The sequence below is a fragment of the Sturnira hondurensis genome, unplaced genomic scaffold (genome assembly GCF_014824575.4).
Source record: "Sturnira hondurensis isolate 20B ecotype Veracruz unplaced genomic scaffold, ASM1482457v3 Scaffold0000167, whole genome shotgun sequence".
NCBI classification, from domain to species: Eukaryota; Metazoa; Chordata; class Mammalia; order Chiroptera; family Phyllostomidae; genus Sturnira; species Sturnira hondurensis.
Genome location: NW_028072798.1, coordinates 8,826,588 through 8,853,550, shown reverse-complemented (window position 1 = coordinate 8,853,550; position 26,963 = coordinate 8,826,588). Strand labels below are relative to the sequence as shown.

Here is a 26,963-nt window from a genome sequence, read left to right as displayed (position 1 = left end):
TCGCGGGCAACCAGCTGCACAGTTGATGAAGAGCAGTACTACTGTGAAAGGCGTCTTTTCGCTGAACAGGTCTCAGCAGTGGGCTTCCAACTGCTTGGTCACCCAGACTTCATAGCTCCACCCACAGAGCACAGGGAGAACAGGTTTGGCCTAACTCTTCTGGGTGGTGAATGAGCACCGGCTCCAACGGGAAGTCACCAGCCACAGTGGCCCTCACCAGAAGGTCAGCCTGTCCTTTGACTTCTCCTCTCCGGCTGTGCACAGCCCTGCATGGCGTCCTCCTCCAATACAGAGCTGTTGTGTCTGCACAGCAACAATCTGTTGTTCAGCGGAGCCTCCTTCACTCTTGTATCTCAGCCAGGTCTTCTGGACACCTTTCCGTCAGCACTTGCTGCTTACTCTGCAGTTTTATTTTGAGACAGTTTCCTTCCTTAAACCTCTTCTAGCTCCAGACTTTTCTTTTGCAGCTGCCCCCCTCTCAGCCTTCACAGAATGGAGGAGTTAGGGCCTTGCTCTGGATTAGGTTCTGGCGTAAGAGCTGTCGTGGCTACCCTGACCTGCTGTCCAAACCACTAACTCTCACCATCAGTAGGAAGGCTGCTTTCCTTTTTTACCACTTGTGTGTTCACTTGTGTGTGTAACACTTTCCGTTTCCTTCAAGAACTTTCTCCTGGGCATTTACAACTTGGCTAACTCACTCAGAGGCCCAGCTTTCAGCCTATCTTGGCTTTCGACACGCTTTCCTCACTGAGCTTAATCATTCCTGGCTTTCAGTTTACAGTGGGAGATGTGTGCTTCTCCCCTTCACTTGAACACTCAGAGGCCAACGTAGCATCACTGACTGGCCGGGTTTCAACATGTTGTGTCCCAGGGAACAGGGGAGGCGGAGGAGTGCAACAGGCAGGTAAATGGCTGGGTGGAAGCAGAACACATTAAAACATTTATTGATTAAGTCTGCTGTGTTATATGAGTGCAGTTCATAGTGCCCCCAAACAACTGCAACAGTAACATAAAAGATCACTAATCACAGATCACCATAACAAATACAGAAATAGTGAAAAAAACAAAAACAAAACAAAACTGAAATTCTACAAGAATTACCAAAAAGTGACAGAGACACAAAGCGTGCAAATACTGTTGGAAAACGGCACCAAGCCTTGCTGGACACAGGGTTGTCATGAAACTTCAATTTGTAAATAACGCAGTATGTGTGAAGCATAGTACAGTAAAACCAGGTATGTCTGTGTTAAAATGATGTATCAAAACTGCTATGTTTCAGTGGACAGGCGAAGACAATTCAGCACCGTCACCTTCTTTGGGCAACCTGGCCTGCGTCCCTCTCACAGAGCAGTCTCTCCGCTGTGATGACATGTGGAGATGACTGTGTTGCTCCCCTGTGACATGTGGGGGTCGAAACGTCAGGGGCAGAAGCTCGGCCTATCTTTTTTATCCTCCACGATGCTATCTAACACTTTACCATACTATCATATTGACACCTGCATTCACTGTATCACACTGGATTTAGATCCTGACTTTACAGTGGTGCCAAAGTGGTACCCACTTGGTAAAAAACCACACTTCAGACTTTCAGTGTGGCTCTTCTCCTGGCTAGCGATGTGAGTGCGATACTCTGGTGATGCTGGAGAACGGCAGGAACCCGCAGCCCCCAGTCGGCCCCAGGGTCACGGGGCAAACAACCGATGCACTGTGGGGGACTGCGCTGCCAGTGTCCTGGGGATGTTGTGCTTTTGCAGCTCATGACGAGCACCACACACCCCTCTGTGTCTCCTGTTTCTGATGAGAGGAGGAGGAAGGCAACTGCTCACCAAAAATTCCTAGATGGGTTGATGTAAGTGTCCTGAGCACCATGAAGGGAGGCTGGGCTAAGCTACGATGTCTGGTAGGTTAGATTATTAAATGCATATTCAATTTACAATATCATCAACTAATGATAGATTTACTAGGACATACTTATAAGCTAAGGAGCATCTGTACCTGGTTTTAGCAGCAACAAGTTACCATAAAGTAAGAAAAAGCAGAAAGAGACACGTCAGAAGACACACACACTACATACACTACCAGGCCTGCCCATAAAGTATCCATCCACATAATATGAAAAATAAAAACATTTACTGAAAAAGAAACAAGATACAAGAAATAACATACCTAGGACAATGGAACCTCAGTCGCCTTCAAAGTTACGACCGTCTGGAGGAGACCTGGTTCACTGGTAGTGGTTTGGATCGCGTCATTAGCAACTGCAGCCCGATGTTCCTCCTGCTCTGGTAGCAGAAGCCACAGAGCCTATTTTCCTACACGTTTTACGCCAAGATCCTGCATCCAACCCCAGGCACAGCAGTTCTGGAATCCCCAGATCAGGTCCTGCTTCTCTCACTGCCAGTTGCCGATCTCTGCATTCTCAGGTCTCAGCGTTCTCAGTGTCCTGCTTGTTGCGGGCCTTCCAGAACAGGGATCACTTCCAACAGGTTCCCGACCGTCTGTGAAGCGTCTGTGGCACACTTTCACTTGTGACGCACGCATCATATTGTCCCTAAAACCCTTCTGAACCATCCGAATAGTTCCCGTGGAGGAGTTCAAGCTTAACGCAAAATCTGACGCAGATTCGTTGCTCTACTCGTTCAGTCACTTTGAATGTGACGGCCACACAGCACACAAGCTCACTCAGCAGCGTCTACCGCCCCCACAGCCCAGTACAGTGAAGTCGTCACTGTTCACGCATGTGCATTCCTTGTATTCAAGTCCACGCTCCTTGACTGCCAGGTTACTTCAATATTGTGCAAACCTTTCTCATTTTATTAACAGTGGCTGGAGTTTTTCCAGACAGACCTCATACGTCAACCACTAATCTACAAAATACATCAAACACTTTTATTTGAGGATAATACGTTCCACAAAGGTAGAAACAGATCCGGCTAAAAGTAGTAATGATCTCAGGGGAGAAAAGCCATGTTTTGTAAATATTTACTTTTTCCTATGCAAAACATAGTATGACACAATGAGATTTTATTATTTACATATTGCAGACATAACCGGAATGACCAACCGGTGAAAGAATCCCACGACCCACACTCCAGACTGCGCGCCGGCACTCGCAGAGCCGCCCCGCATTATGACAGAAAGGCCCTTTGAGGCTAACTACATTTTAAACGGACATTAGCAGACTACATAGTTGGGCAACAGAAGACAAGGCATAAAAATACAAATTGCAGGCCTAATAGAGCCTTGTTCTGTAAAAGATGAAGAGCAGGAACCTGAAAACCTGTCCGCTGTGAGAGGTCTATGGGAGCAGGGGCCACACCTTACGAAGCACACCTGCAGTGCTAGTGACGGCGGTGGGGAACGGTGAGTAGACACTGGGAGGTTATCATACCACAAAGAGTTCTGAAAACAAGAACACATGAAACGCACAGGTATTCAGGTAAGTACTGGTCTACAGGAAGGTAAAGAAACTTGTTTTTACAAATTGCTGATTACATACCAGAGACCAACTGCCGGCCGAAGGAAGTAAAGAATGAGACGAGGCCCCTGCCTGTGAGGTGACAGCTCAGTTCGGGAGACGCAGAACGGCAGTGCCAGCCCAGGGCACAGTGACAGACCCAAAGTGTGGGGAAAGGACCACAAGTCACTTGACGACTTGTGCAGACGCACACAAGAGCGTGTGTGCAGAATGGCCCCCACGCACACTTTTAGGGGCCAACAGTGAGAATGAACCCACCCGAGCATCTGTGGTAACATTGTTCGCTCAGCCCAACTGGTCTTAAGACTTTCAGGTGACGCTACTGTACCCTCCCGTCTTCCAACAGGGACTCTTCAAAGGAACCCGGTTTTCAGTAGGTGATGTTTACGAGATTTCTGAGTCATCCAGGGGTGTGCAACCCGCAGCCCAGGATGGCTATGAATGCGGCCCAACACAAAATCGTAAATTTACTTAAAACCCCCTTTTCGGCTCATTCATTTTTGTCAGTGTTTGTGTATTTAATGTGTGGCTGAAGACAACTGTTCTTCCAGCGGGGCCCAGAGACACCACAAGGTAACCTCTGCCAGGAGACATTTATGAGATTTCTGAGTCACCGAGCGCAATCTAACGACCTCAAGGAAAGCAGAAGCACGAAGCTGCCTGGTTCCAGAACAATCGGATGTCACAACTGCCAAGTTCACTTCTGCTCAAACTATTTTTGGGTGCGTCATTATGGTGACAACTGAGGTCATTGATTTTGGTTGGTTTCCACCTTAACTGTTCTTCCTTCGTTGTTTCGTAAGACATCAAAAGACCCCGTTGCACTGTCGACAGCTCACTGAAACTCTGAACATCGAATTGAGAACAAGGGAGAACAAAAGAGGGAAAGACACAAGGCCGATCATTTCTTCCAATGTCGCCTGGGGGCACTGGCCTCTAGGACGCACTGGAGGCAGGTAAGTGAGGTCTGATGCCATTTTTGTTCTAGACTGAGACTCACTGGATTTCCTCAGTCAGAAAAAAATCACACTAATCAAATCATTCCATTATTTAAAGGCCCGTATCCCCAACTGCCCCCACTCTGAAATCTGACTTAACAGTCTTATTTTTAAAGTATACGGTCTATAAAGAATTTACCCTTTCTTATCCCATTTTACCTCTTAACCAGTCTGTAAGGCACATAAGACAGGTACTAGTTGTCCCACTGGCAAAATCCAACAGAGGACAGGAATCTGCACCACTGTAAAATAAAGCACTTGAATACTTTTCATCATGCTTAGCTATTCAGGAAGAGCTAGGAAGTGGGTCTGAGTTATTTAGCCACACTTGAAGAATCAAATAATAACAAACAGAATTTGGAATGTAAAGGCATTCCTTTTGGAATGAAAAATACTTTACTTCTGAAGTAAACTGCCAGTACGCCTCCATCTCTTAAGCAGGAAACTACATAGCAATCTAAAAACCTCATTTTAAAATAGGTATAAGATAAATTCAGGTATATATAGGAGCAAACTGTTTTAACAGCAGGAATCAATTCCAGAATACCTTAGAAACTTTTCCTCTACTGCAGTACCAACTGTTAGTGGAACAAGTGTTCTGCTGGAGTTCAGAGACTTTATTTAAGAGGAAAAAGCAAGATAAGTTCCCCTACTTAAGCACTTTGAAACTTTCTTTTAGTCAATAAAACAACTCTCATTAAGTAAGCTGATTATGCATAGTCATCTTGATTTCTTGGCCATTCCTGTATTCTTTGTGGCTACAGGTTTACCCTGTTGTTTGGCTGTTTTATGGATATTAAAAATGACACCATATCTAATAAGTACAATAGTAATGAGCCCATAAATGTTTAGTAACATATAATTACCAACAGAAACAAAAATTTAAAAAGCAGTGAGAAAATGATAAATGCTAGAAAGCATTTTAAGAAGCCAAGGGCCCTTAAATGCAGACAAATGGATGGCAAGTCACAGATGAGAGCTGTGTGGTGTGGCTTCTAGGCTCAGACGGAAGCTTGTGCACTGTGAAGCAGTGGGCACACACTGCCAGGCTGCCCAGGAACCGCCCAGGACACGTAGGTGCTCATCAAAGAAAAGAGGCACCTGCCTCACCAGGTTTCCTCCCATATATGCAAAACTACCCTACCTCGGAAAAGATGTCAGTGTTATACCAGGGTGGGGAGTAACACTGATAAAACCTTAAACTACCAAGGACAGGATCTTCACCCTATTTAGCAGGGATGTACCCTGGGACTGAAAACAGCAAATGCTCAGCCCTGGCTGGTGTGGCTCAGTGGACTGAGCGCAGAGCGCAGGTTGAGAACCAAAGGGTCACCAGTTCAATTCCCAGTCGGGGCACATGCCTGGGTTGACGGTCACGTCCCCCGTGGGGGCCGCATGACAAGCAACCACACATTGATGTTTCTCTCCCTTTCTCTCTCCCTTCCCCTCTAAAAATAAATAGATAAAATCTTTAAAGAAAGACAAAGAGCTAATTACCTGAAGGTTAAGCAAAGGAATCAGCTCTGATTCCAGTGTCAGAAGTAATTTAACTCTGGATCTGTCCTATTATATATTAGTTTTATATGATTAGGTTCAGGGATTTTTCAAAAGCCTTTTATTAAAATGCCCACAGAAAATAACAGATTGGTCATTGTGAGTTTGAAACTGTCCTTATTCCCCTGAAAACACTTTTTACGACCAAAGTCTTGACTGTAATTCGTTAGGGGCACGCCTCCCCTTCTGGTGGAGGAGTCACTGACAACACTAGTGACTATTTGTCCAATGAGTCTGAGTGGATACTGGACAGCTGTTACCACAGTACTGGGTTAAATTAAAAATAGAGCTCTTCCTTCAAGAGGTTATGAATAACAAAGTGAAGACCACTTCTGTTGCATAATAATTTGAAAAATCTGACAAGTGCTGTGTAATACTTTTAGGAAATGTGTCTCTCTTCGCTGATCCTTCACTACTGGAGGACTACGGCGAATCCTGTTCATGGTTTCCCCTGGACCCGGTCCCTCCGCACCCACTGCAGAGGCCCTGTGAACACACCACATACACAAGGAGCGCTCTGGACACGACGCGTTACTGAAGGCGTGGAGAGTGTGAGCGGATGAGGGAGCAGCACGAAACAAAGCTGGAGGGCAAGTGCCCACCAGACAAGGGTGTTGAGCAGTTTGCATTCTGACCACGCAGGGAAGCAGCCCGTGAAACCCCGCACTGGGAGTGGGGTGACGCTTGTTATCACACAGAAAGCTCTAGCTCCAACTAGATGCAGGACTGCCTGGATCTAGTCCAACAGTGGAGACAGAACCCGAGAGAACGAGGTAGTGAAGGTATCTAGTGAAGGCGTCGGGGCAGGGAGAGACCGGGGAGAGACCGGAGAGTGGAAGGAAGGGTGTGCAGCCCCCAGGCCAATGAGGCCATCTCCACAAGGAGGCGGTGGGGGGCCTGTCTTGGGGCAGAGAAGGGCACGCTGCAGTTGGGAAAGCCTTCTGTGTGACAGGGACATCGGCCACTCTGGGGCCGTGTGGGATGGGGGAGATCGGAGTTCAAAGCTGGCAGCCATCTACAGAGTGACCCCACTGGCAATGCTCCCTGGAGACACAGGGGACAAGAGTGCCCAAGAAGAACGCACTGGAGAGAAGATCACTCTACAAAGTATCTGCCTTTAGTGAAAGCTCTGAAGAGCAAGCAACAAGTGATCAAATAAATAATTGGCAAACTCATTACTTTTGTCCTGAACTAATTTATTTGACTAAATCCAGATCTTTGTACTTAAGTCTTGACTTCTTGCCAGCTTAACAGCCATTTGTCAACAGAAGTCTGTGAAGTGAATTGGTCGGCGGTCAGTAAATGAGTCTTGCAATCTCCACAAGCGTGTTGTAACTCCATAGACTCTGAATCCAGGAATTGAAGTGTTTCACTTCAACAGAGTGTACTGCCATTGCCATCAGGTGAACTCACAAAACAAATTAGTATCACAAAGTAAATTTGTAAATCTGTTGGCTTGCTCAGAGATATATTCTACAAAGTGGTTAAACGAAATAAGCTGATGCTATGTCAGTTTAAAGGCAAAACTTTAAAAAATGATTCAGTTTACATTTAAAATATACATTACAGATTAAATGTCCCCCCCCCACAAAAGGCCTAAAAGTTAAGAGAATGTAAAAACACCTATGCTTATGTAATTCCGCACTCCAGGATTCAGAGCCATTCTCATAAAGGAGGAGTCTATTTCTCACAAGTGTGACTTTTAAAATTAACTTTCCAACTCAGTTCTCCAAAACAGAAGGAAAGTAAGGCATAAGACGAGCCACCAAATAAGCTTATCTGACACAATCTTAACAATCTGGATCATTAATACACTATTAAATTTCACTAATGGTAGTATCTGAATAATTTTACTAATAAATATCACAACACTTGAAATGTCAGGAGAAATTAAATGTAAGGGTTAAAATTACTAGCAAATTAAACAAAATAAGGAACATAGGGTTTTCTTAACTTTTTGTCAATCCAACTTCAATGTTCAGTAACACGAAGTGAATGGGTTAAAAACGCTCTGCCTGCACGCGAGGCACATGCCGCGCACTGACCAACAAGCAAAGGCCCAGCAAATGAGTTAAAGGGACTTATGAAAGCAATGAACTACAGAAAATACAGTGAGAAATCACTCGCCTATTTTCCTATTAAATAATTTTAATTCTTTAATAAGCTTATATTTTAAATTAATTTTTGAGTATCTGTGTAGAATATCAATTTTTGAGTATCTGTGTAGGATATCATACATTTAATAAAAACATGTATTTTTTAAAAATCAAAATGCATTATCCCAGCCAGTGAGCAGCACATTTACTTAAGAAATAGAGACATTCATATTTAAGAATAAACAGGTACAAGCAAAAAAAAAAAAGAATTATATGATAAATTCAATATAGTATGAGAGATGTATGAAATACAAGATTAAACAGAAGGGCTTCTTACAGGAACTGCAAAAATATTACTTAGGAAATAAGATGGGACCCCCACCAAAACAGAATTATCTCCTGGAGGGCAGGGACCTTGTAGTACAGGCTTCACCTGCTAGTTGAGTGTTCTAGGAACCCACCTGGACCAGTGTGCCAGATGGTGTTGTTGTGAGTGGCTGCATTTGGCTTAAGTGGGGTTTTTTTTTTTTGGAAGATTCAGTGCATGTGCCCATTTCATGATGGGTGACTCATGAGCACACCTGCCCACATCACGCTAGGTGTTCAGCAACTTTTTACCCTGCCATACCCTCCCTATTCATGTATCTTGCCCAGGGTGATGTTTCTTTGTTTTCCTAGATGAAGAAATTCCTCAAAGGGAAATGTGTTGCTGATGTGGAAGAGTTGACACAAAAAATGGCAGAAACACCAAAAGGCATCAAAACTGGTGAGTAAATTTAGCCCTGGCCGGTGTAACTCAGTGGACTGAGTGCCAAACTGTGAACTGGAGGGTCGCCGGTTCAACTCCTGGTTGGGTACATGCCTGGGTTGTGGAACAGGTCTCCAGTCGAGGGCATGTGAGAGGCAACTGACCAATGTATCTCTCTTTCCGTCCCTTTCTCCCTCCCTTCCTCGCTCTAAAAATGAATAAATTAAATCTTTAAAAAATCTGACAAGTTCAAAAACTGTTTTGAACAGTGGGAAAAAAGTCTTGATGGTTGCAATGCATGAAATAGTATTTTGAAGGTGACTGAAGTTTAAATGTTAAGAATACATACGCATTTTTATAAACAAATTCCATTGTTTGGGTCCCCTCTTGTAAACACATACTGCCCTATCATTCTATGCCCAGAATCTGTTTTTAAAATATTTGCAACACCACAAACTTTAGCCTATCGAAAATGTCAATCTAGACAACATTTTATGTGTCGAGAATCTTACTCCTCAATGGATCCTTGTAAGAATCAAAGGAGGACATTTTTCGTACTGAGTTTGCACTGAGAGAGCTCACTCAACTACCCAAGACAAGGCCCACTGTGTTAGGATCACGGAGGGGCTTCACCAAACAGCTCTGCAGGCGGGAGAAAGCTCCCTGCTGGTTTTGAAAGCCCCACCCCCTGGCAGAAAGCATCAGGGCTAAAACCAAAAGTCCAGAGAGCTTGCACAGCTCCCAGTGATCTATACGATTCTGGTACGCCAGCGACTGAAGCCTTAAAGACTATATACGCTTAAAGACTTGTCACACTTCTGCATATATCCGTATGAATTGCTTTCCAAAGCTATAGAACTTTTGTTTGTGAAGATGATGCTAGTTGAAATGATGCTATTGTGGCTGCCCCAATGCAGAATAAACAACAAGCCATAATACAAATTGGAGTATAAAATGATACTGATTTAAAATCAAATTAAATTTTATTCAGCATTGTCCCTCTTTGCAAAAAAAAAAGTAATCAGTCCACATCCATTTCTGCATGGGTTTTTCGCACAGCACATTTCCTAAAGCAGTGAACACCCACTCACTCCTACCGGAGTGCCTCACACGCAGTCAACAACTTGGAGGCCGCTTGGGTCCCAGGGGTTCACAAACTCTCTAGTAAGAACGTCCATGACGGTCTTCTAGAAAATCTTATCTCTCACTGGGTTAAGTTTTATTAATTTACTATAGGATTTCAATCAGACTACTTTGATGTGCAATTGTACTTTAAGGAGTAAAGATTAATATGTAAACAACATATTTACTGTACTTTCAACAACAGTGTACACCTTCCCATCTGAATCAGTCCTTTTGCATACCTGTATCTCCTTGTGAAACATTTTTGAAAGATCTACATCTTCAGGCTACAAAAATCATATGAAACTGAAACCTAATGGCTTGAAAATGTTAACGGACTTCCACATAGATCTCATTTTATTTATCATGAGAATACTGTACGGATATTCTCAAAGTTTTAAGTACATGTAAGTCTAAGAGTTTTTTCCAGAGGGCACATAAACCACTGATGCAGGAAAGAGGGCCCTGGCTGCTCTCTTGAGGCCCGGGGTGGGGACGGGGGCGGGGGGGGGGGGCGTAGGGAGGGTGGTGGGGTTGCGGGGTGCTGGCCCCACCTCAGGCATTTGGGAGCAGTGGCTCACTAGGAAGCTGCCACACTGGGGCCAGTTCTCCTGAGAGACAGGGAAGGCTGAAGCTGCCTTTAAAATACTTGCCTGCAATCTGTATAATCTAGTTTGTGAGCTGAGAGTACTGTTTTCCCCAAGACTCTGAATGTTCGTCTTACTTTGTGAGACAAATTTGACAAGATACAGATTTATTACACGTATTGAAAAAAAATTAGAGTAAATGTTGGGTTAAGGTTTATGAAAACAAAGAATCATTTTACTAGCATCATTTGAACATAAAAAATTAAGTTAGGGAGGGAAAGTTATAGGTAGCGTTTTCTCTTCTCTTTCCTCCAGAGATTCAGAGCAAAGTATCTTTTCTCCATTGTGCCTGTGTCACTCTATTCGGTGAAAAGGAACACCCTGGGAATGGACCGTCAGCTTGAGAGCATGGAATGGCCTGCTACACAGTCCTGCCTGCATGAGAAGAAGCCAGGACTGGCTCCTTTCAAACCTGTAATTTATGAGTTTATTCAAACCTGCCAAATTGCTTTAAGTAAACGCCTCTCACATTTGAAAATTCTCGTGGCAACTCATTGAGTTCGGCAGATGGGCCAACCCCAATCCAACCCTTTTATCCTGCAGCTAAACCATCACAACAGCAATTCTCCTCCGCCACTCTGAAGGGCCTGCTAATTGCTGTCCTCGGGTCCCTAGACAGATTTCCCATTCAGATTGGAAGGGCTGTGCATGGTGAGAAACGGCAGCGACACCTTTCTTTACATGAGAGATGGTCTCGCATAACACATCTCTATCAAGGAACGAGGCCATTTCAGTTAGACAGATGTCTTTTAAAATTCTGCCTTCCTCCTCCCCCAATAAAATGAAAAGGAGGCCAACACCAGCACACATTTCAAGTACTGATACCTTGGTCTGAAATGCAGAGCCACCAGTTCTGTAAACAATCCAGTTAAAAATCTTTATCCATAGACTAGTATCTCTAGAGTCATTATCTCTCTTCCTAACTTACTTTTTACCTATTTTTATATATTTTTCAGCTTATAATCAAAACACAATTAACTGAGTCAAATGAATACGGCATTAGACAGAAACGAATGTTCAGACACATGAAAAGCAAACTTAAAAATACTTTGTGATGGATCTCCTCTCTACTATTCTCTCAAATTTTGATGACCTTGACTTCTTACAGTTTTTAAATAAGTGAATTAAAATTATTTTTGTTTTGAAAAATATCTTCAAATTTCATACTATTCCTTGAAATAACTGGCAACAACCTTAAATTTCAAAACCCCCATCTGGAAATTTGACAGAATGTATCAGATTGATTATTTAGTCTACTATTATTGAACTCTATGTATATAAATGCTTTCATAGAGAGATCGCTACACATTCAAAACTGACTCATGCCCTGGCTGGTGTGGCTCAATGGGTTGAATGCCATCCTGCAAACGGATAGGCCCCTGGTTCATTCCCTGTGCACACGCCTGGGTTGCAGGCCAGGTCCAGGTGCTAGAGGCAACTGATTGATGTTTCTCCCTTACATGGAAGCTTCTCTCCCTCTCTCCCCATATCTATAAAAATAAATAAATAAAACCTTTTAAAAAACCACCAATTCATGGTCAAGTTCTCAAATACCTATAAGTAAACTTAAAGAGAAAATGAAAGACCAAACAAAAGGACATAATTATACCTCCCATAAAGTACAAAAACCTCAAACGAAACACTCCGAATGAACCCTTTGGGAATGGCAGCGTCCTATGTGTCCCGGCTGTCCTCAAATCCGATACCGTAGTACCACAAGTAGTTTCGGCTCCTCATCTAGTCTATCCAGGAGAGTATCCTGCCTGACCAGAAACCTTTTACCTCACTCCTAGGGAAAGGGAAGAAACAGTGAGAGAGGAGATTTAGGGAAGTGGCTCTTGCCTCAACCTTCTCCGTCTTCCTACTGAAACAGCCCAGCACAGCATCCCCCACTTCTACTTCTCGTGTTTTTAGGTTCTTTGGAGAAGATCAGAAAAGACCATAGAATACATATCCATAAGGTCCCAGTTAGCGAATACAAAAAATAGCATGTATCGTTTTCTAACTCCCTGAAGTGAGAATTGAAAGAGAAATGGTATTTAAGACCTGAGATGGTAGGTGCTAACCCACGGTGGGTGATTGAGGAGTGGGAGTGGGAGAGAGGGAGAGGGAGAGGGAGAGGGAGAGGGAGAGAGAGAGAGAGAGAGAGTGTGTGTGTGTGTGTGTGTGTGTTGGGGAGTGGGGCAATGTACAATGTTTTAGTAACATTAATATGTGGTTTTCATAATTTCCTTATCATGCCACTGAAAACAAAAGCATATATTGAGATCAGAACTAGCAATAAGGATTTCTTTGGTAAGTAACAGAATTACTTTCTTTTGGTGGGTGCATCCACCCTGTGACCAGGAACTGAAGCAGTAACTGATGTGGTCAATGGTGTAGTTCAGGTAACTGGTCTATGTACCATATAAGAAAATAAGAGGGAAAAAAAGAGGAAACATGTGTCTTGCACTTCTACATAATTAAAATAGTAATTATGACCTTCCAGGGATTTCTAAGGCAAATTGAGCAATCACAACCCCATTTTACAAACAAAGACAGTCCCTCACTACGATTTGTGTAAATCTTACTGCATCTGCCATCACTTTTAATAATCTCAAATGCAGGACTCGCCACCCCTAAAATGCATGTACACTAATCCTATCTCTGTGAATCTGTATCTGGAACTTCTAGTCAAGTCTCACCAAACCGCACAAAACCTTCTTCCCTAAACACCCAGCTCACCTCGCTTGCTTCCTGTGAACCCCTCTATCACTCTCTGTGATGCTGACGGCCACCTACGTGCTGCTTGGATACTATCTGCCCGGAAATTTGCTGGAAAACAGAACTGCAATTCTGGGGGGAAACAGACTTCAACTTTAATACAAGAGGGAAGCTGCCATTATACAAAATACGACTGAGCTCTTTTACTGATGCCAAACTCTGGTCATATAGGCTGTGTAAGCTAAACAAACACATTAAGTATAATACTTGGCAATGCATGTGAGTACACCAAATTAGGATGCATTTCAGTGAGAGCATGGAGAACACACTAGTGTGTATATTTTTACAATGAATGAATGGAGATCTTCAGACACCTCTTTCAGTGATTAACAAAACTAGGGGGAAAAGCAGATTAAAGAAAAGAGAAGATCTGAACACTTTCAACCACCTTCACCTAGATGACATTGGCATTGCACATTCACAACTACTGAAGAATATCTGTGCTTGTAAGTATGCGTGGGGTTCACAAAAAAGACCACATGCTGGACTGTAAAAAAATCCTAAGTGGATTCAAAATGACTTAAGATGTTATAGAATACATTTTTTTTTGTGCAGAACAGAATTAAATTACAGATCAGTCACAGTAAAACAGAGAAGTCCCAAATATTTGTAAATATTTGCTCATAATCCACAAAGAAATCATGGAAGAAATTAGAAAACGTGTTGAACTCAATGGTAATTAAAATGCAATACAACATTATTTGGGGGGATGCAGCTAATGCATTATTCAGATAGAAAGTTAAACCTTTAAAAGACAGGTCTCAGAAGTAAAAAAGAAAGGTCTCAAACCACTAATGTCACACCTTTAAGAAGAATGCTAATAATATTGCACCAAAATCAGGTAGAAGGAAAGTATAAAAGGAGAAATTAAAAACAATAAAAAAGTAACACATAGAGAAAATCAACAAAAACAAAAGCAATAAAATTAATAAAGCTCTCAGAGCCAGAACGATCAACAGAAATAAGAATGAATGAAACAGGGAGCTCTGCTCCAGACTTGAACTACCCTGAGATAAAAATGGAATGTCACGAACCGCTTCATGACAAAAACCTTATCAACTTTGATGATATAGACAAATTCCCTGAAAAATACAAAAACAAGAAAATAGTCAGAAAAGTTCAATATTTTACAAATAAATTAAACCTATAATTAAAAGCGTTCTCACAAAAGCATACAAGGTAAGCTCTACAGATCACAATATTTGTCTTATAAAAGATTCCCAACACATCCAGAAAACTGTTAGACTGGGTTGGTCAAAGAGTCTATGCTTTTTTCCCGTAAAATAAAAGACACACTTTTCATTTTCACCAATCACTGCACTGATCTGGACATTCTGAGCATGTTGGCCATCTCCCGCATCCCATGCACCAGAATGCTGACTGTCCTCAATTGACACGTTGACCCGATCGCCGTCTGCTGCAGCAGCGCCCCGTGAGCAATCTCCGGCACAAACTCTCGCAAACCACTCTGACACGTTCCATCAGTCAGGGCACCTTCTCTATACACAGCACAAACCTTCTTTTTTTTTTTGCATTTCAGTTGTGTTTTTACTTTTCTTGAAATCATAAAGGATAATGTGCAGAAAATGTGTATTTTCTTGCATTTTCAGTATCAAAATGGCTACACAAAAATTCACCAATACTAATGAGTTTTTTTAATGCACACTTACATGACCAACAAAACCGTTTAGAATGAAGTTAAAAACAACTAAGTGCTACCAGACCCATCTTCTGAAAAAAGCCAAACAAACTTTTTGGACAACCTAATAAACTCAGTATAAAAGAAGACAATAAAATAGATGTAAACAGATACTTCATGAAGGAAGATACACCAATTACCAAAAAGCACATGAAAAGATGCTCAATCTCATTTGTCTTTAGAGAAACGGAAACCGAAACCACAACAGGTGACAGGATAAAAAAACTGTGGCCTATCAATGCGGTGGAATGCTAATTGTCAATTAAAAGGACAACCCACTGATACATGCAACAGCATGAATGAACCTGGAAAAAAAGCCATGCTGATTCCAGGCACAAAATAAGTTCCCTTTAAGGGAATTCAGAACAGGTAAACTGCACGTATACAAAAGCTGACCTCTCACAACCAGACTGGAAAGGTGGGTGCCAGCAGCTGGGAGGCGAGGGAAAGGGCACGGAGATGGTGGCCACAGGGTACAAACGTTCAATAAGCAATGAATGAATTAGGAGGAACCAATGCATAGCACAGTGATGACAATTAATGACACTGTATTGTATTCTTGAAATCTGCTAAGAGAGTACATCTTTAAAAATGGTTAACTATGTGAAATGATGGATATGTTAACTATTTCACAATTTCTACTGTTTATCAAATCATGTTCTATAACTTTTGTCAATCATAGGTCAATAAAACTGAAAAAAATTAAGTTTAGAAAAGGCAAAAGTAACCCCAGTACTTGTCTGGGGGCAGTCGGAGAAAGGTCATTAATTTATAGAAAGACTAAGGGAATGTTTGGGATGACAGAAATCTTGATGAAGTAGTGATTATAAGTTCATACAGGCTCAACTTAAAACTCTATACTTAAAATGAGTGGGTTTCATTGTATGTTTAAAAAAGAATGGGAAAAAAAACCGTAAGAAGAGTTTTCTTCCTTCATGTCTTCAAAATACCTCCATTAGAAAAAATAATTTACCCTGGCTCGTGTGGCTCAATGGACTGAGCACTGGCCTTAGAACCAAAGTAACCAGTTTGATTCCCAGTCCAGGGCACGTGCCTGGGTTGCAGGCCAGGTCCCCATTGAGGGGCATGCAAGAGGCAACCACACATTGATGTTTCTCTCCCTCTCTTTGTCCTTCCCTTCCCCTAAAAATAAATAAAATCTTTTTTTAAAAAAGAAAAAAGAAATGTAGCTTAACTGCACTTAAATCAGACCTGATGGTTCCCACATTACTTCTCAGATTATCTCTAGAACACTAAATGTGAAGTATTCTCAGAAAAGATTCTGATGGACAATTAAATTTGGAATGGTTCCTACCAGAGGTTCACAATCCTTACTAGCATACTAGAGGCGTTCTTTACCCGAATACCTATGGAAAAAGGTCTCACAGAATACAATTAGACAAATGCCAACTGCTCTAAGGGTCTCACATGAAGTAATTTTCTGTGCTGCACAGCCCTGAAACACAGTCAACCTGGAGTAAGTGTCTGTTAATCTGAACATAACACTAGCATAGCTACACTTGGCTAGGCAACAGGCATTTCAAACGTTCTAGGCCCAAAACTAAAGTAATAATCCCTTCAGTTTTATCCTACCAACATCATCTTCATCAAGGTAGTAACATTATATACTTCCAGTTGTTCAGGCTAAAAACTTTGATGTCATTCTTGATTCAATGCTTTCTAACACCCCACAGACAGTCCACTAGCAAAACCTGCCAGCTTCACTTTAAAAAATACACTTAGAATCAAACCATGCTTCACCTTGGCCACGATGGCTACCCTGGCCCCACCCATTATCATCTCCCATTTGGATTAATGCAAGAGGCCAGAAATTGGCAAACTTTGTTTGCAATGAGCCAGACAGTAAATGGCTTTTCTGGGCATAAAATCTGTGCTGCAGTTACTCAATTCCTCCGCGGGAACGCAAAAGCAGCCACAGACACGGTGTACATGAATAAGCATGGCTGTGTGTACGTAACATTTGTTAATGAATAATGAAGTTTGAAGTTCATATAAAGTGCTGTTTTCCTTTAAAATATAAATTTTAAGAATTTTTAAAAGCCTCTTTTAAAATCTATTTTAACCTTTTAATCAATTCAAAGACAAATCATTTTAAAACCAAAATGGTCATTAGATGACATCCGATCCAGTCTCCTTGTGTAAACGAGAAAACAGACACAGAGAAGTCTGCTCACTTTCTCAGAGGCGGACAGCGGCCGCACTTTGTCGTGGACAATGTGCCCCCACGCTCCGGCACTCTGCATACACACTGCACTCTTAGTTCCCCCCATCTGTAATGCGCATCCTTATTTTCATCTCAAAAATTTGGGCAAAATGTGTGCATTACAACACAGCAGATTTCTAACCGAATGTTCTTTCCACGTTAATAATTTTTAGAACTGAAGTAGCTTACAAAATGATACAGATTTTACTTTATATTTAACTTGTTTGTTTATATCCCTTAACAAGACCTATCAAACAGAATTTACATAAAATTATTTTTTTACAAGGAGTTAATCCTGCCAGCTAAATGGAAATTTTTGTAATTTTTAAGTTTACTTACAGAATAGACTACCCGAGAAACAGAGAACAGTAGACCTTCTCCTCTTTTATGTAGATGTCAACCAATTTCTGTTAGAATATTAACAGTATTCCCAGTTTTTTTCAATAGAAAGCTGGAGCCCACATTTCCATATATTTTACTAATATAAAAATTTTAATGTCTTAGAAAACCAATACTTTAATTTTCCACTGGACAAGATGATACTGTGGTAGGAGCTCAAACACTGTTTCTGAAGCTGACAGGTTTCTGAGACCAGGAAGACAAAAGGGGCGGGGGACTGGGCAGGCTAGCTGGCAAAAGTGCAAATGGAGGGTTGGGAGGGTGAACACAAAGGTGCCTGGCACATTAGTAAAAGTGAGCTCTTCCTTTTGCACAAACACACACACACACATTTTGTCACACCATGGGAAAATCCGCAATGGGAAATTAACCTTTCTGTGGGAGACGATGGCACGCCAGGAGGGCACCCAGGTCCCACTGGCAACTCGACGTGCTGCTACTCACACGGAAGCACCAGGCACAGACTCTGCACACTCATTACTGCGCCCAGAAAAACCTTCCCACAAACGGAGGAACGCTTTCACCACCCTACTTATGCTTTACTTTGTGTGTGACAGAGTGATCCGAGGGTAGTGCTACTCTGGAAAAGCAGGCCGTCAAGTTGGCTCCCCCCATAAAAAATGAACAGGCTCTCCCACGTACACATGTAAGCAAATGTCTGTATTAGAGAGGTTATAGATTATTGTTGTATTTTACACATAAAATTTCTAACCACCAAAACAACCTATTTATTACAATAACCTTACAATAATTTAAAATTAAACTGAAAAAGGGGTTGGAGCCCAAATCTAAGATTTGGAATTACTACTTACTGCAGGTACCAGTAACTTCTTCACCTCTTCGACAGCTCTCTTCAGTTTGATCTCGGCTCTGTTTTGAGCATCCTCCACAGTAATCAGTACATGCAAATCTTCATTGAGATGCTCCCAGTTGGGCTTGCCTCTATTTTGTTCCTCCTAAAAAATTCACAAAAATCACTATTGCAATTTTTTCTTTTCAAAAAGGCGGCATATTTTTCACAATACTGATCTGTTGTCAATTATCTAAGCTATATTTGTGTCATTTTTCTATGACAACATTATAAACACTTTGCATTGTTTCCCTGACAAACCCAGCGGGTCACAGCCAAACCCACGCACACCGGGGAAGCACGGACTGCACACCGTGCCTGCAGCAAGAGGCTCAGGACGTGACAGTGAGCAAGGCCACCTGACCCGCTGTGCTCTTCTGTCCTACGTGGTGTCACCCTCAGGTCGTTGTGAAAAGCAGGCTGTTACTTCTATATTTTACTGTAAGTAAATAGGAGGTCATCAGGGTTAACCAGGAATTTAAGTTTGTCATTATCAAGGTCACATAGCTAATAACTTGCCAATTTAGGATCTCCATCAAACTTATGGAAACTCAAATTCAGTGATCCTTTCATTTTGTTATAATTACTTTTTAATAGCACTGGCTGAATTCAAGATTAAGTGAAGTATTTTATAAAAAGGCATTATGTGAGAGAAATGTCACCTGTTTTAAGTATTTCAAGCAGAATTTATGAAACTATTTTGTTATAATTGCAGTAAGAGAAACTACCTTTCCATCATTAGCTTACTCTAAAAAGAGTGAACTGTAAGGTCACTCTCCACCCTGTTAATTGTCTCCACCAGTAAGTGCCGGTTGAATAGAGAATGCCTACACCGCCTTCCTCGAAGAGTTCAAGCACCTCATGAGGTGGGGCTCCAGGCTGGAGACACTGCCCAGCTGTGAGGAGGCTGAGAAGCGGAGCTGGCCACTTGTCCCTTTCACCGAATACACAATAATGTCAGACCTGCCTCTTGAATTAACTTTTAGAAATAATACATTTAATAAATAACTTACAATGTACAACTTTAAAATATAATTTTAATATCAATGAGAATATAGACTTATTTTCAGTATAAAAATGGTATAAGAAATACACCTGTCTCAGTGCAAGGTACCATATAAGCAATAAATAACAGCACTTGTAGGTCTCTATTTACTAAACTGTGAGATTCCAATCAAATAGAACTGTTATACAGAACAGCTTTCTACTACAACTTGCATGTTTGCACGGCCATGCAAGAAAAAAAAAATCTATGTAGAGCTTAGCCAATAAAAATAGGAATAAGTTGTAACTTCTGCCTTTATTTCTGTTCAAATCATTACTACGAAAGTGCATCCAAATGTGAGGGGAAGTGAGAAACGAGGCAAAGCACAACATCCTTGGCAGGCCACTCACGTGCTTCCAAAGTGTGAACTCAGAGTCACCAGTGTGCTCACAGGTGTGAAATGTTTTGTTTTTTTTTTAAATTTCAAAGGCAACAGCAACTGTCGATACCCCAGAACGAAGGTCAAGAACACTCACATCAATACAAATACCTGACACACAAGTCATAGGCACACTATCTGGCACTAAATCAGAAGTTAACAGGCAGGCAAAGAGGCACAAAAATGTAACATACAAGAAACATATTAACTGAAACCAACCTAAAACTGACACAGATGTTACAGTTCGTTGAAAATGACACTGAAGTCTAGTGTGTGTGTGCACATCCGTCTGACAGAGAGAGACACCAATGCACAGATACTGATACAGAAACAGCTGAGAAATGTTTGTAATTCAAATATTTTAGAAAGGCCTAAGAATGAAAACTAAAATTATAAGTGACTCACCACAGAAACTTTTCTTCATCAGAGGACAAAACCAAATTTTAAAAGGCAAAGATGTTTTCTTAGATGACAGAAACAGAGAACAAACTTGCAGTATAACTTGACTTTATGCTTTATTAAAGGAATAAATTTATGAGTTGCAAAATGCCTTGGTAAATTTACATACTCAATTCCACAACTTAAGTGTCAGTTAAAAATACAAAAATAAAGACAATTATATTTATTGTAATGCTTGCTACAAAATAAGTTTTGCTTAGTTTTAAAAACTGTTGAAAGAAAAACTTTAAAAAAATTGGTGAAATTATAATTCAATTGTGTTCCTTCACTCCCAACTAACATTGTTCAAAAATATGAGGTCTGTCCAGAAGGTATCCAGCCATGTACTATGAAAATAGAGACATTTACTGAAGATAGAAGGTACAAAAAATATTGTCCATAGGACAATGACACCTCAGTCCCTTTCAAAGTAGGCACCTTGGGATCTCACATAGTCTTCTAATTGCCATCAGCTGCCCTGTCATATTTTCCTGAGTCTCACCAATGGTCTGAAATCTCTTCCCTTTCAAAGGTGATTTTAGTTTTGGGAGAAGCCAGAAGTCGCAGGGCACCAAATCTGGGCTGTCGGGGGGCTGAGTCACCTGGATGATTTGTCGTTTCACCAAAAAACACTGCATGAGACGTGATGCATGACTGGGCACAGTGTTGTGTTGAAGCCGCCAATCACCAGCTGCCCACAGCTGCAGCCTTCTAATCATCCGAATAGTTTCCACAGATAAATGTTCAAGCTTAACACAAGATTTGATGCAGATTTACTGCTCTACTGGCTCACTCATTTTGAATGTGACAAACACACAGTACTTATGTGCACTCCACAGCGTCTACCGCCCCCACTGACTAGTACAGTGAAGTCATCATTGTTTACACATGTGCAATCCAGGCCACTCTCCTTGGCTGCCAGCTTACATCGATATCACACAAACTTTTCTCATTTTATTAACAATGGCTGGATTTTCCTGGACAGACTTCGTATAGTAGCGTTTAAAATGTACAATTTCAGGAGAATGAGAAACAATTTAGATATTAGAAAGCAGACAGCTAAGTTAAGGAGGGACTTAGCCCAATCCAAGTGAGAAAGAACCAATTTACACTACAGATCCCTCCTGTGCCCGCAGAAAGGCAGGAAGAAACGTCAGCCATGGGGCACAGAGAGGGGGAAGGCTGAGACCGAAATTCTGACACTGAATTCTCACTGAAGAGCAGCCGAGTCTCCACGTCCTGCTCCCAAAGAGCTGGCTATCTAGCATCCCCTAGCCCTCGGCAAGATTAGAAATGTATTCCTACTTGCTGGGGCAGCTTGCTGGGGCAGCTTTGGGGCTCCTTACACACTGGAGTGGCGAGGTGTCCAATCTCCCCGTCACTCTGCACCCACAGCAGGGGACTGCCAGGACGCTCACTGGGGGGCAGGCGACTGGCGGACCTTTCGATGGGGAGTCTAACCAGCCCAACAAACAAAAGAACGAAAGCAACCCCAGAGCAGGGAAGAACTCAAAAATCTGCAGTTAAGAGAAGATACTGCATCCTTAAAACTAGTAGAAAATGCTCTTAAAGGGATTAAAAACATATTGGGTTGGTCAAATAATTCATTTGGTTTTAAGTAAAAATAAAAGATATTTTCATCAGTAACTACTGAACAATGAATGCATTCACCGTTTTGTTCCAGTACCTTCTGCCATCTTTCAGGCAACTTCATACCTCCATCTCCCCAAAACTTGATCATTTTTGAGCAAAGAACTGTTCCAGGTGCCTTTTGCAGTCTTCCAGGGAACTAAATTTTTTTCCATGAAGAAATTTTCATAAAAACCCAAATAAATAGAAATCTGAAGGTACACTGTCTGGTGGATACGGCAGATGAACCAAAACTTGCTAGCCAGGCTGTAACAGTTTTTGCCTGGTCATCAAAGAAACATGCAATCTTGCATTATCCTGATGGAAGATTACATGTTTTCTGTCGACTAATTTCAGACATTTTTCATAGAATGCTGCTTTCAGGTGGTCTAATTGGGAGCTTACTTGTTGGAATTAATCATCTGGTTTTATGGAAGGAGCACATAATAGAGGATTCCCTTCCAATCTAACCATATACACCACATCACCTGTTCTGTACTAGGCTCAGCCTTCGGTGTGGCTGGAGGTTCAATTTGCTTGCCCCACCAACTCTTTCCTTCCACATAGTTGTAAAATATCCACTTTTCACCATCGGTCACAACTTGTTTTTAAAATGGCATGTTTTTAAAATGGCATTTTAAAATGTTTTGTTAGTTACATTTCAGTAGAGAATTGCATGCTGAAATACCGTCAAGAATGTGGCTGCCCCTCCCCCCACCTCCCTGCTTAATTTATGTGGAACCCAAACATCAAAGTCATCAATATAACTAAGCTAGTACAAGTGATTGTCAATGCTTGGTTTCGATATTCTGAGTATGTGAGCTATTTCTAGTGTGGCATAACATCGACTGTGTTCAACTAACGTCTCAATGTGATTGCAATCTACTCCAGCTGGTCCACCTGACCCTGGAGCGTTGTCCAGTGAGAAGTCTCCAGCATGAAACTTTGCAAACCACTTTTGACACGTTCCTTTAGTCACAGCACCTTCTCCATATACTACACAAATCATTTTTTTGCGTTTCTATTTTTACCTTTCTTGAAATAATAAAGCATAATATGCCAAAAATGTCACTTATTTCCTTCCATCTTCAATATTAAAATGGCTACACAAAAATTCACCAATTTTGATAAGTTTTTTTTTAAGCTCATGCTGATGACAGCAGTCATGACACAATCTAACAGAACTGTTCTGAACGGAGTTAAAGACAACTGAGCACTACTAGAGCCATCCTATGGAAAAACCAAACGAACTTTTTGGCCAACCCAAAACCAATATATAAGAAAAAATGACACTAAAAATACGATACCAGAAATGAAAAGCTGGATAGAGTAGTTAGAGGATAAAACTTGAGGAATTCTCCCTCCCACTAGAAGCAAGGACAACAGACAGAAAATGATAGAATAGTATAAAAATTAGAGGTCTTCTCCAAGAGGTTCAGAAACTGAATGACAGATGTCTCACCAAGGAAAAGGAAGGAGAGAGAAAAATCATCAACAGAATACATAATTTTAAAATCAAACTGAACTGTAAGAGCTTTCAAATGAAAAGGGCCTACTGAGATCTTACCACAACTGAATAAATGAGATAAAAAAAAAAGAGTCGACTAGAAGCATGATAAGCACATAGTGTAGTAACAGAATCTCTTTAAAGAGTAGAAGGCTCAGGGGAAGGACAGTTAGACAACAAAAGGGGGAGAAATCCACGATTTCCATATCAGGACTTACAGAATTATGTATTTTTAAAAAGATTTTATTTATTTATCTTTAGAGGGGAACGGAAGGGGAGAGGGAGAGAAATATCAATGTATGGCTGCCTCTCCTGTGTCCCCTGCTGGGAACGGGCCTGCAACCCAGGCATGTGCCCTGACTGGGAATTGAACTGCGGTTGTTTGGTTTGCAGGCCCGTGCTCAATCCACTGAGCTACACCAGCCAGGGCGAATTCTGTATTTTTAACCTGTGACCATATCAGACTCCATTTCAGAGAAGGTTTTAAGATAATTTCCATTCTTATATTTATTTTATATTTATTACTTAATATAAATACAACATCTTTGTTTCCTTCTGTTTCTTAAATAGGTAATAAAGGAAATCTGGAATTGGCAAATACTATAGAAGTCTATAAAAACACTCGTAAAGGTTCTATTTCAGTCAAAAACACACAAGAATTAGAATAAGACTATAGGGGTGTCTCTCTGTACGCCAAAATACCTACATTAAGAATATACTTCCCACATCTCTAACTTCAAAAAATAATTTGGGACCAAAAAAAAGGTTGAAACAAAACAAAGAGAGTTAAAAGAATACACATGAAAAATGATTAACTCTTAGAATCAGGGGCTTATGAGGCATTAATTTTGTCTTAGTTACATTTTGATTAGTATTTCAGGAGTCAACAACTGAGATACTAATGTAGGAAAAAACAGCTCATCACCACTAATTACTGTACTCTCTGTTGTATTACTACTAATCACTATAGTATCTGCTCACGGCCACCCAAAGCAGCGTCGTTCCACGCTATGCACCAATAACCCTTCCCAGTACGAAGGCACATCATCAGTCCTCACCGCCGATCCCCAGACTCCACAACAGACTGCCCACTGCACGCACTCAGTCTCCCAACGCACTCTCAGTCAACACCTCCAAACTGCAGCTCTCTGTAGGTCCCTTCTCCAAACTTGTCCACGGTTTTTGTCTCAGCTATTATTAATCCTAAATTCCTTGAATAAATGTGCATTTTTTAAACCTGAGGATAAGACCAATTGACTTTTTAGAAAAATCTCTCCAATTCAGCCATAAGCTCACCTGTGTCTTGAGAGAGGCCATACACTCACCCACTCATTTCAATCCACACTAACTTCCGGTGCCAGGTTTTGCTCACTGCCCCACGAAATCCTCACACTCTCTCCACATGGTGTACCTCCATACCTGAATATAAATAAACTGGCCTGTTCCCAAACATGGATTCTGATACCTGTAGCTTTATGCAAGTTACCACTGATGTCCAGAATGTCTCTTCTTTAATATTGACTTTTATTTATCTTTTGTTTTAAGTATCATACTATAACTCAGGGTTGTAAGAGCTTGTCTTATTCTCACTATTCAAAAGCCTAGTCCCAGTTAAGTACCAGAACCATGGCTCACTTGATTTTTACACTCTTAACAGTATGTACACACTGGCTTTGCACTTATCTGACCTGAAAGCAAATATATACCAAATTCAACCACTGAGCTTGCGCTGTGGAGGAGCATCATGACAATCAAGCACCGACTGCACTGCAGCTTTCCCCACAGGGCTCTCCTGTATCAGCACCGTGTCTGTCTGTACTACACCAGACTGCTCACAGTCTCCCTTGCTCATACACTGTGGGTTAGTTCTGGGCCTGCCTCTTTCTGATCTCCTACTGAAGCTGCCATTCCATTTTACAATCCTTCATTCTTGTTCTCTTACTTCTCCTAGTCACCTCTCCCAGATTTCTACAGTAACGCTGCTGAGGTCTGATTTTCATATTCCACCTAAGACACTGCTTTGCCTTTACCACCTCTACACCTTGTTTCAATGTATCAGAAGAAGTATAGGGTCAAATTCTTTTTTAAACTACAAGACTAAAGTTGTATCTTAATATAACACAGCAAAGTGACAACAAAAACAAATATATGCAATTACTGTACATAAACATGTTCAAAGGACAAAACCACTGACCTTTTGATTTAAGGGTGGTTGAAATGACATGAGTCTTCAAGTCAATAAAATATAGCTTTATGTATATAATAAATTAAAGCTCAGTGGCATATAAAACAACTTTATAATACCCCCCCCACCTGAGTACAGAGCAGTTGGATACGATTACCACAGCACTTCATTATGGGTCTACATCCCCAAGGAGCACACTACTGGGACGCCAATTCCAAATAGCGCTTAGTCTTCTCAGGCGATGATAAAGAACGAGCTGAGAAGTGAAAACAACGACACGATGACAGTGACTCAACACTAACTGTTCTGCTGAGCCACAGACACGCCACTTCCTCCCATCCCCTAACGGTCACGAGGGCAGCCCCACTATTCTCGCTCCCAGGATAAAGTGTGTGTGTGTGTGTGGGGGGGGGGGGGGACGGGGCAGACCTGACCTGCCCACGTCACAAGCGGTAAATACACTGCAGGGCCCTATTTCAGAGCCTGCATTCTCAACGGCTCACTCCTAACACAGGACAGGACCCACACGAGAGCCCCGAACTTAATCAAATTTCTTCTAAATAGCCTCATATATTAGTAAAAGACCCAGAAACAGAAAACTGAGATCTTCAACCTTTAGAGTTTTTTCTACTCTATCATTTACCCTTAAACATTTTTTGGAAGAAATTCTAAGATTATCTTGTCCTCAAAGAATTTTAGATATGGTAGAACCACTGGATGCAGATAAAAAAACCAAACTGATTATTGGTAAATTTGGGTTTTTTTTTTTTAAACACTGGTTTATCTCTTAAGTCCACATCAAGTATTCTTTCCCAGTAAATGAATTCCTGAATGAGTCATATGAAAAAGAGTATCAAAAGCTAGCAGAGAAGCACTGGCTAAGAAAACCCCTTACACTCACAAAAATGTTGTTTTCCAGAATGAAAGAACTGCCTATCAAATTTCAATGACACAAATACATAAAAATGTAAGATTGTGGGCACTCACACAGAATTTCTCCCAAGACTCAAAGGGTAAGATTATTAAAACTAAAATTTGGTATTAATACTATATATAATTAACAAGTTAGGGATAATTATAGGTTCTAAGCATTACTTTTCAATAAAACATCGTCCATTTCATTTTGAAGCTGCTGTTTACAGTGATGTGAAAATATTTTGTAAAAATTCTCAACATTTGAGACTTATTTTTGATTTTTTTTT

The 26,963-nt window shown here is 41.3% G+C and overlaps 1 protein-coding gene across 7 annotated transcripts in view; it reads right to left on the bottom strand.

Annotated features, from left to right (window-relative positions):
- QKI (QKI, KH domain containing RNA binding) overlaps positions 1 to 26,963 on the bottom strand; it is a 143,707-nt gene that overhangs the window by 20,214 nt on the left and 96,530 nt on the right. For all 7 annotated transcript variants that reach the window (XR_005068507.1, XM_037059799.1, XM_037059871.1 and 4 more), the window contains exon 4: positions 18,541 to 18,684. Coding sequence is in view for 6 of the 7 variants with exons in the window: in XM_037059799.1 (XP_036915694.1) it covers positions 18,541 to 18,684 (144 nt within the window). In the remaining variant the exon portion in view is untranslated. The remainder of the gene's footprint in view (positions 1 to 18,540; positions 18,685 to 26,963) is intronic.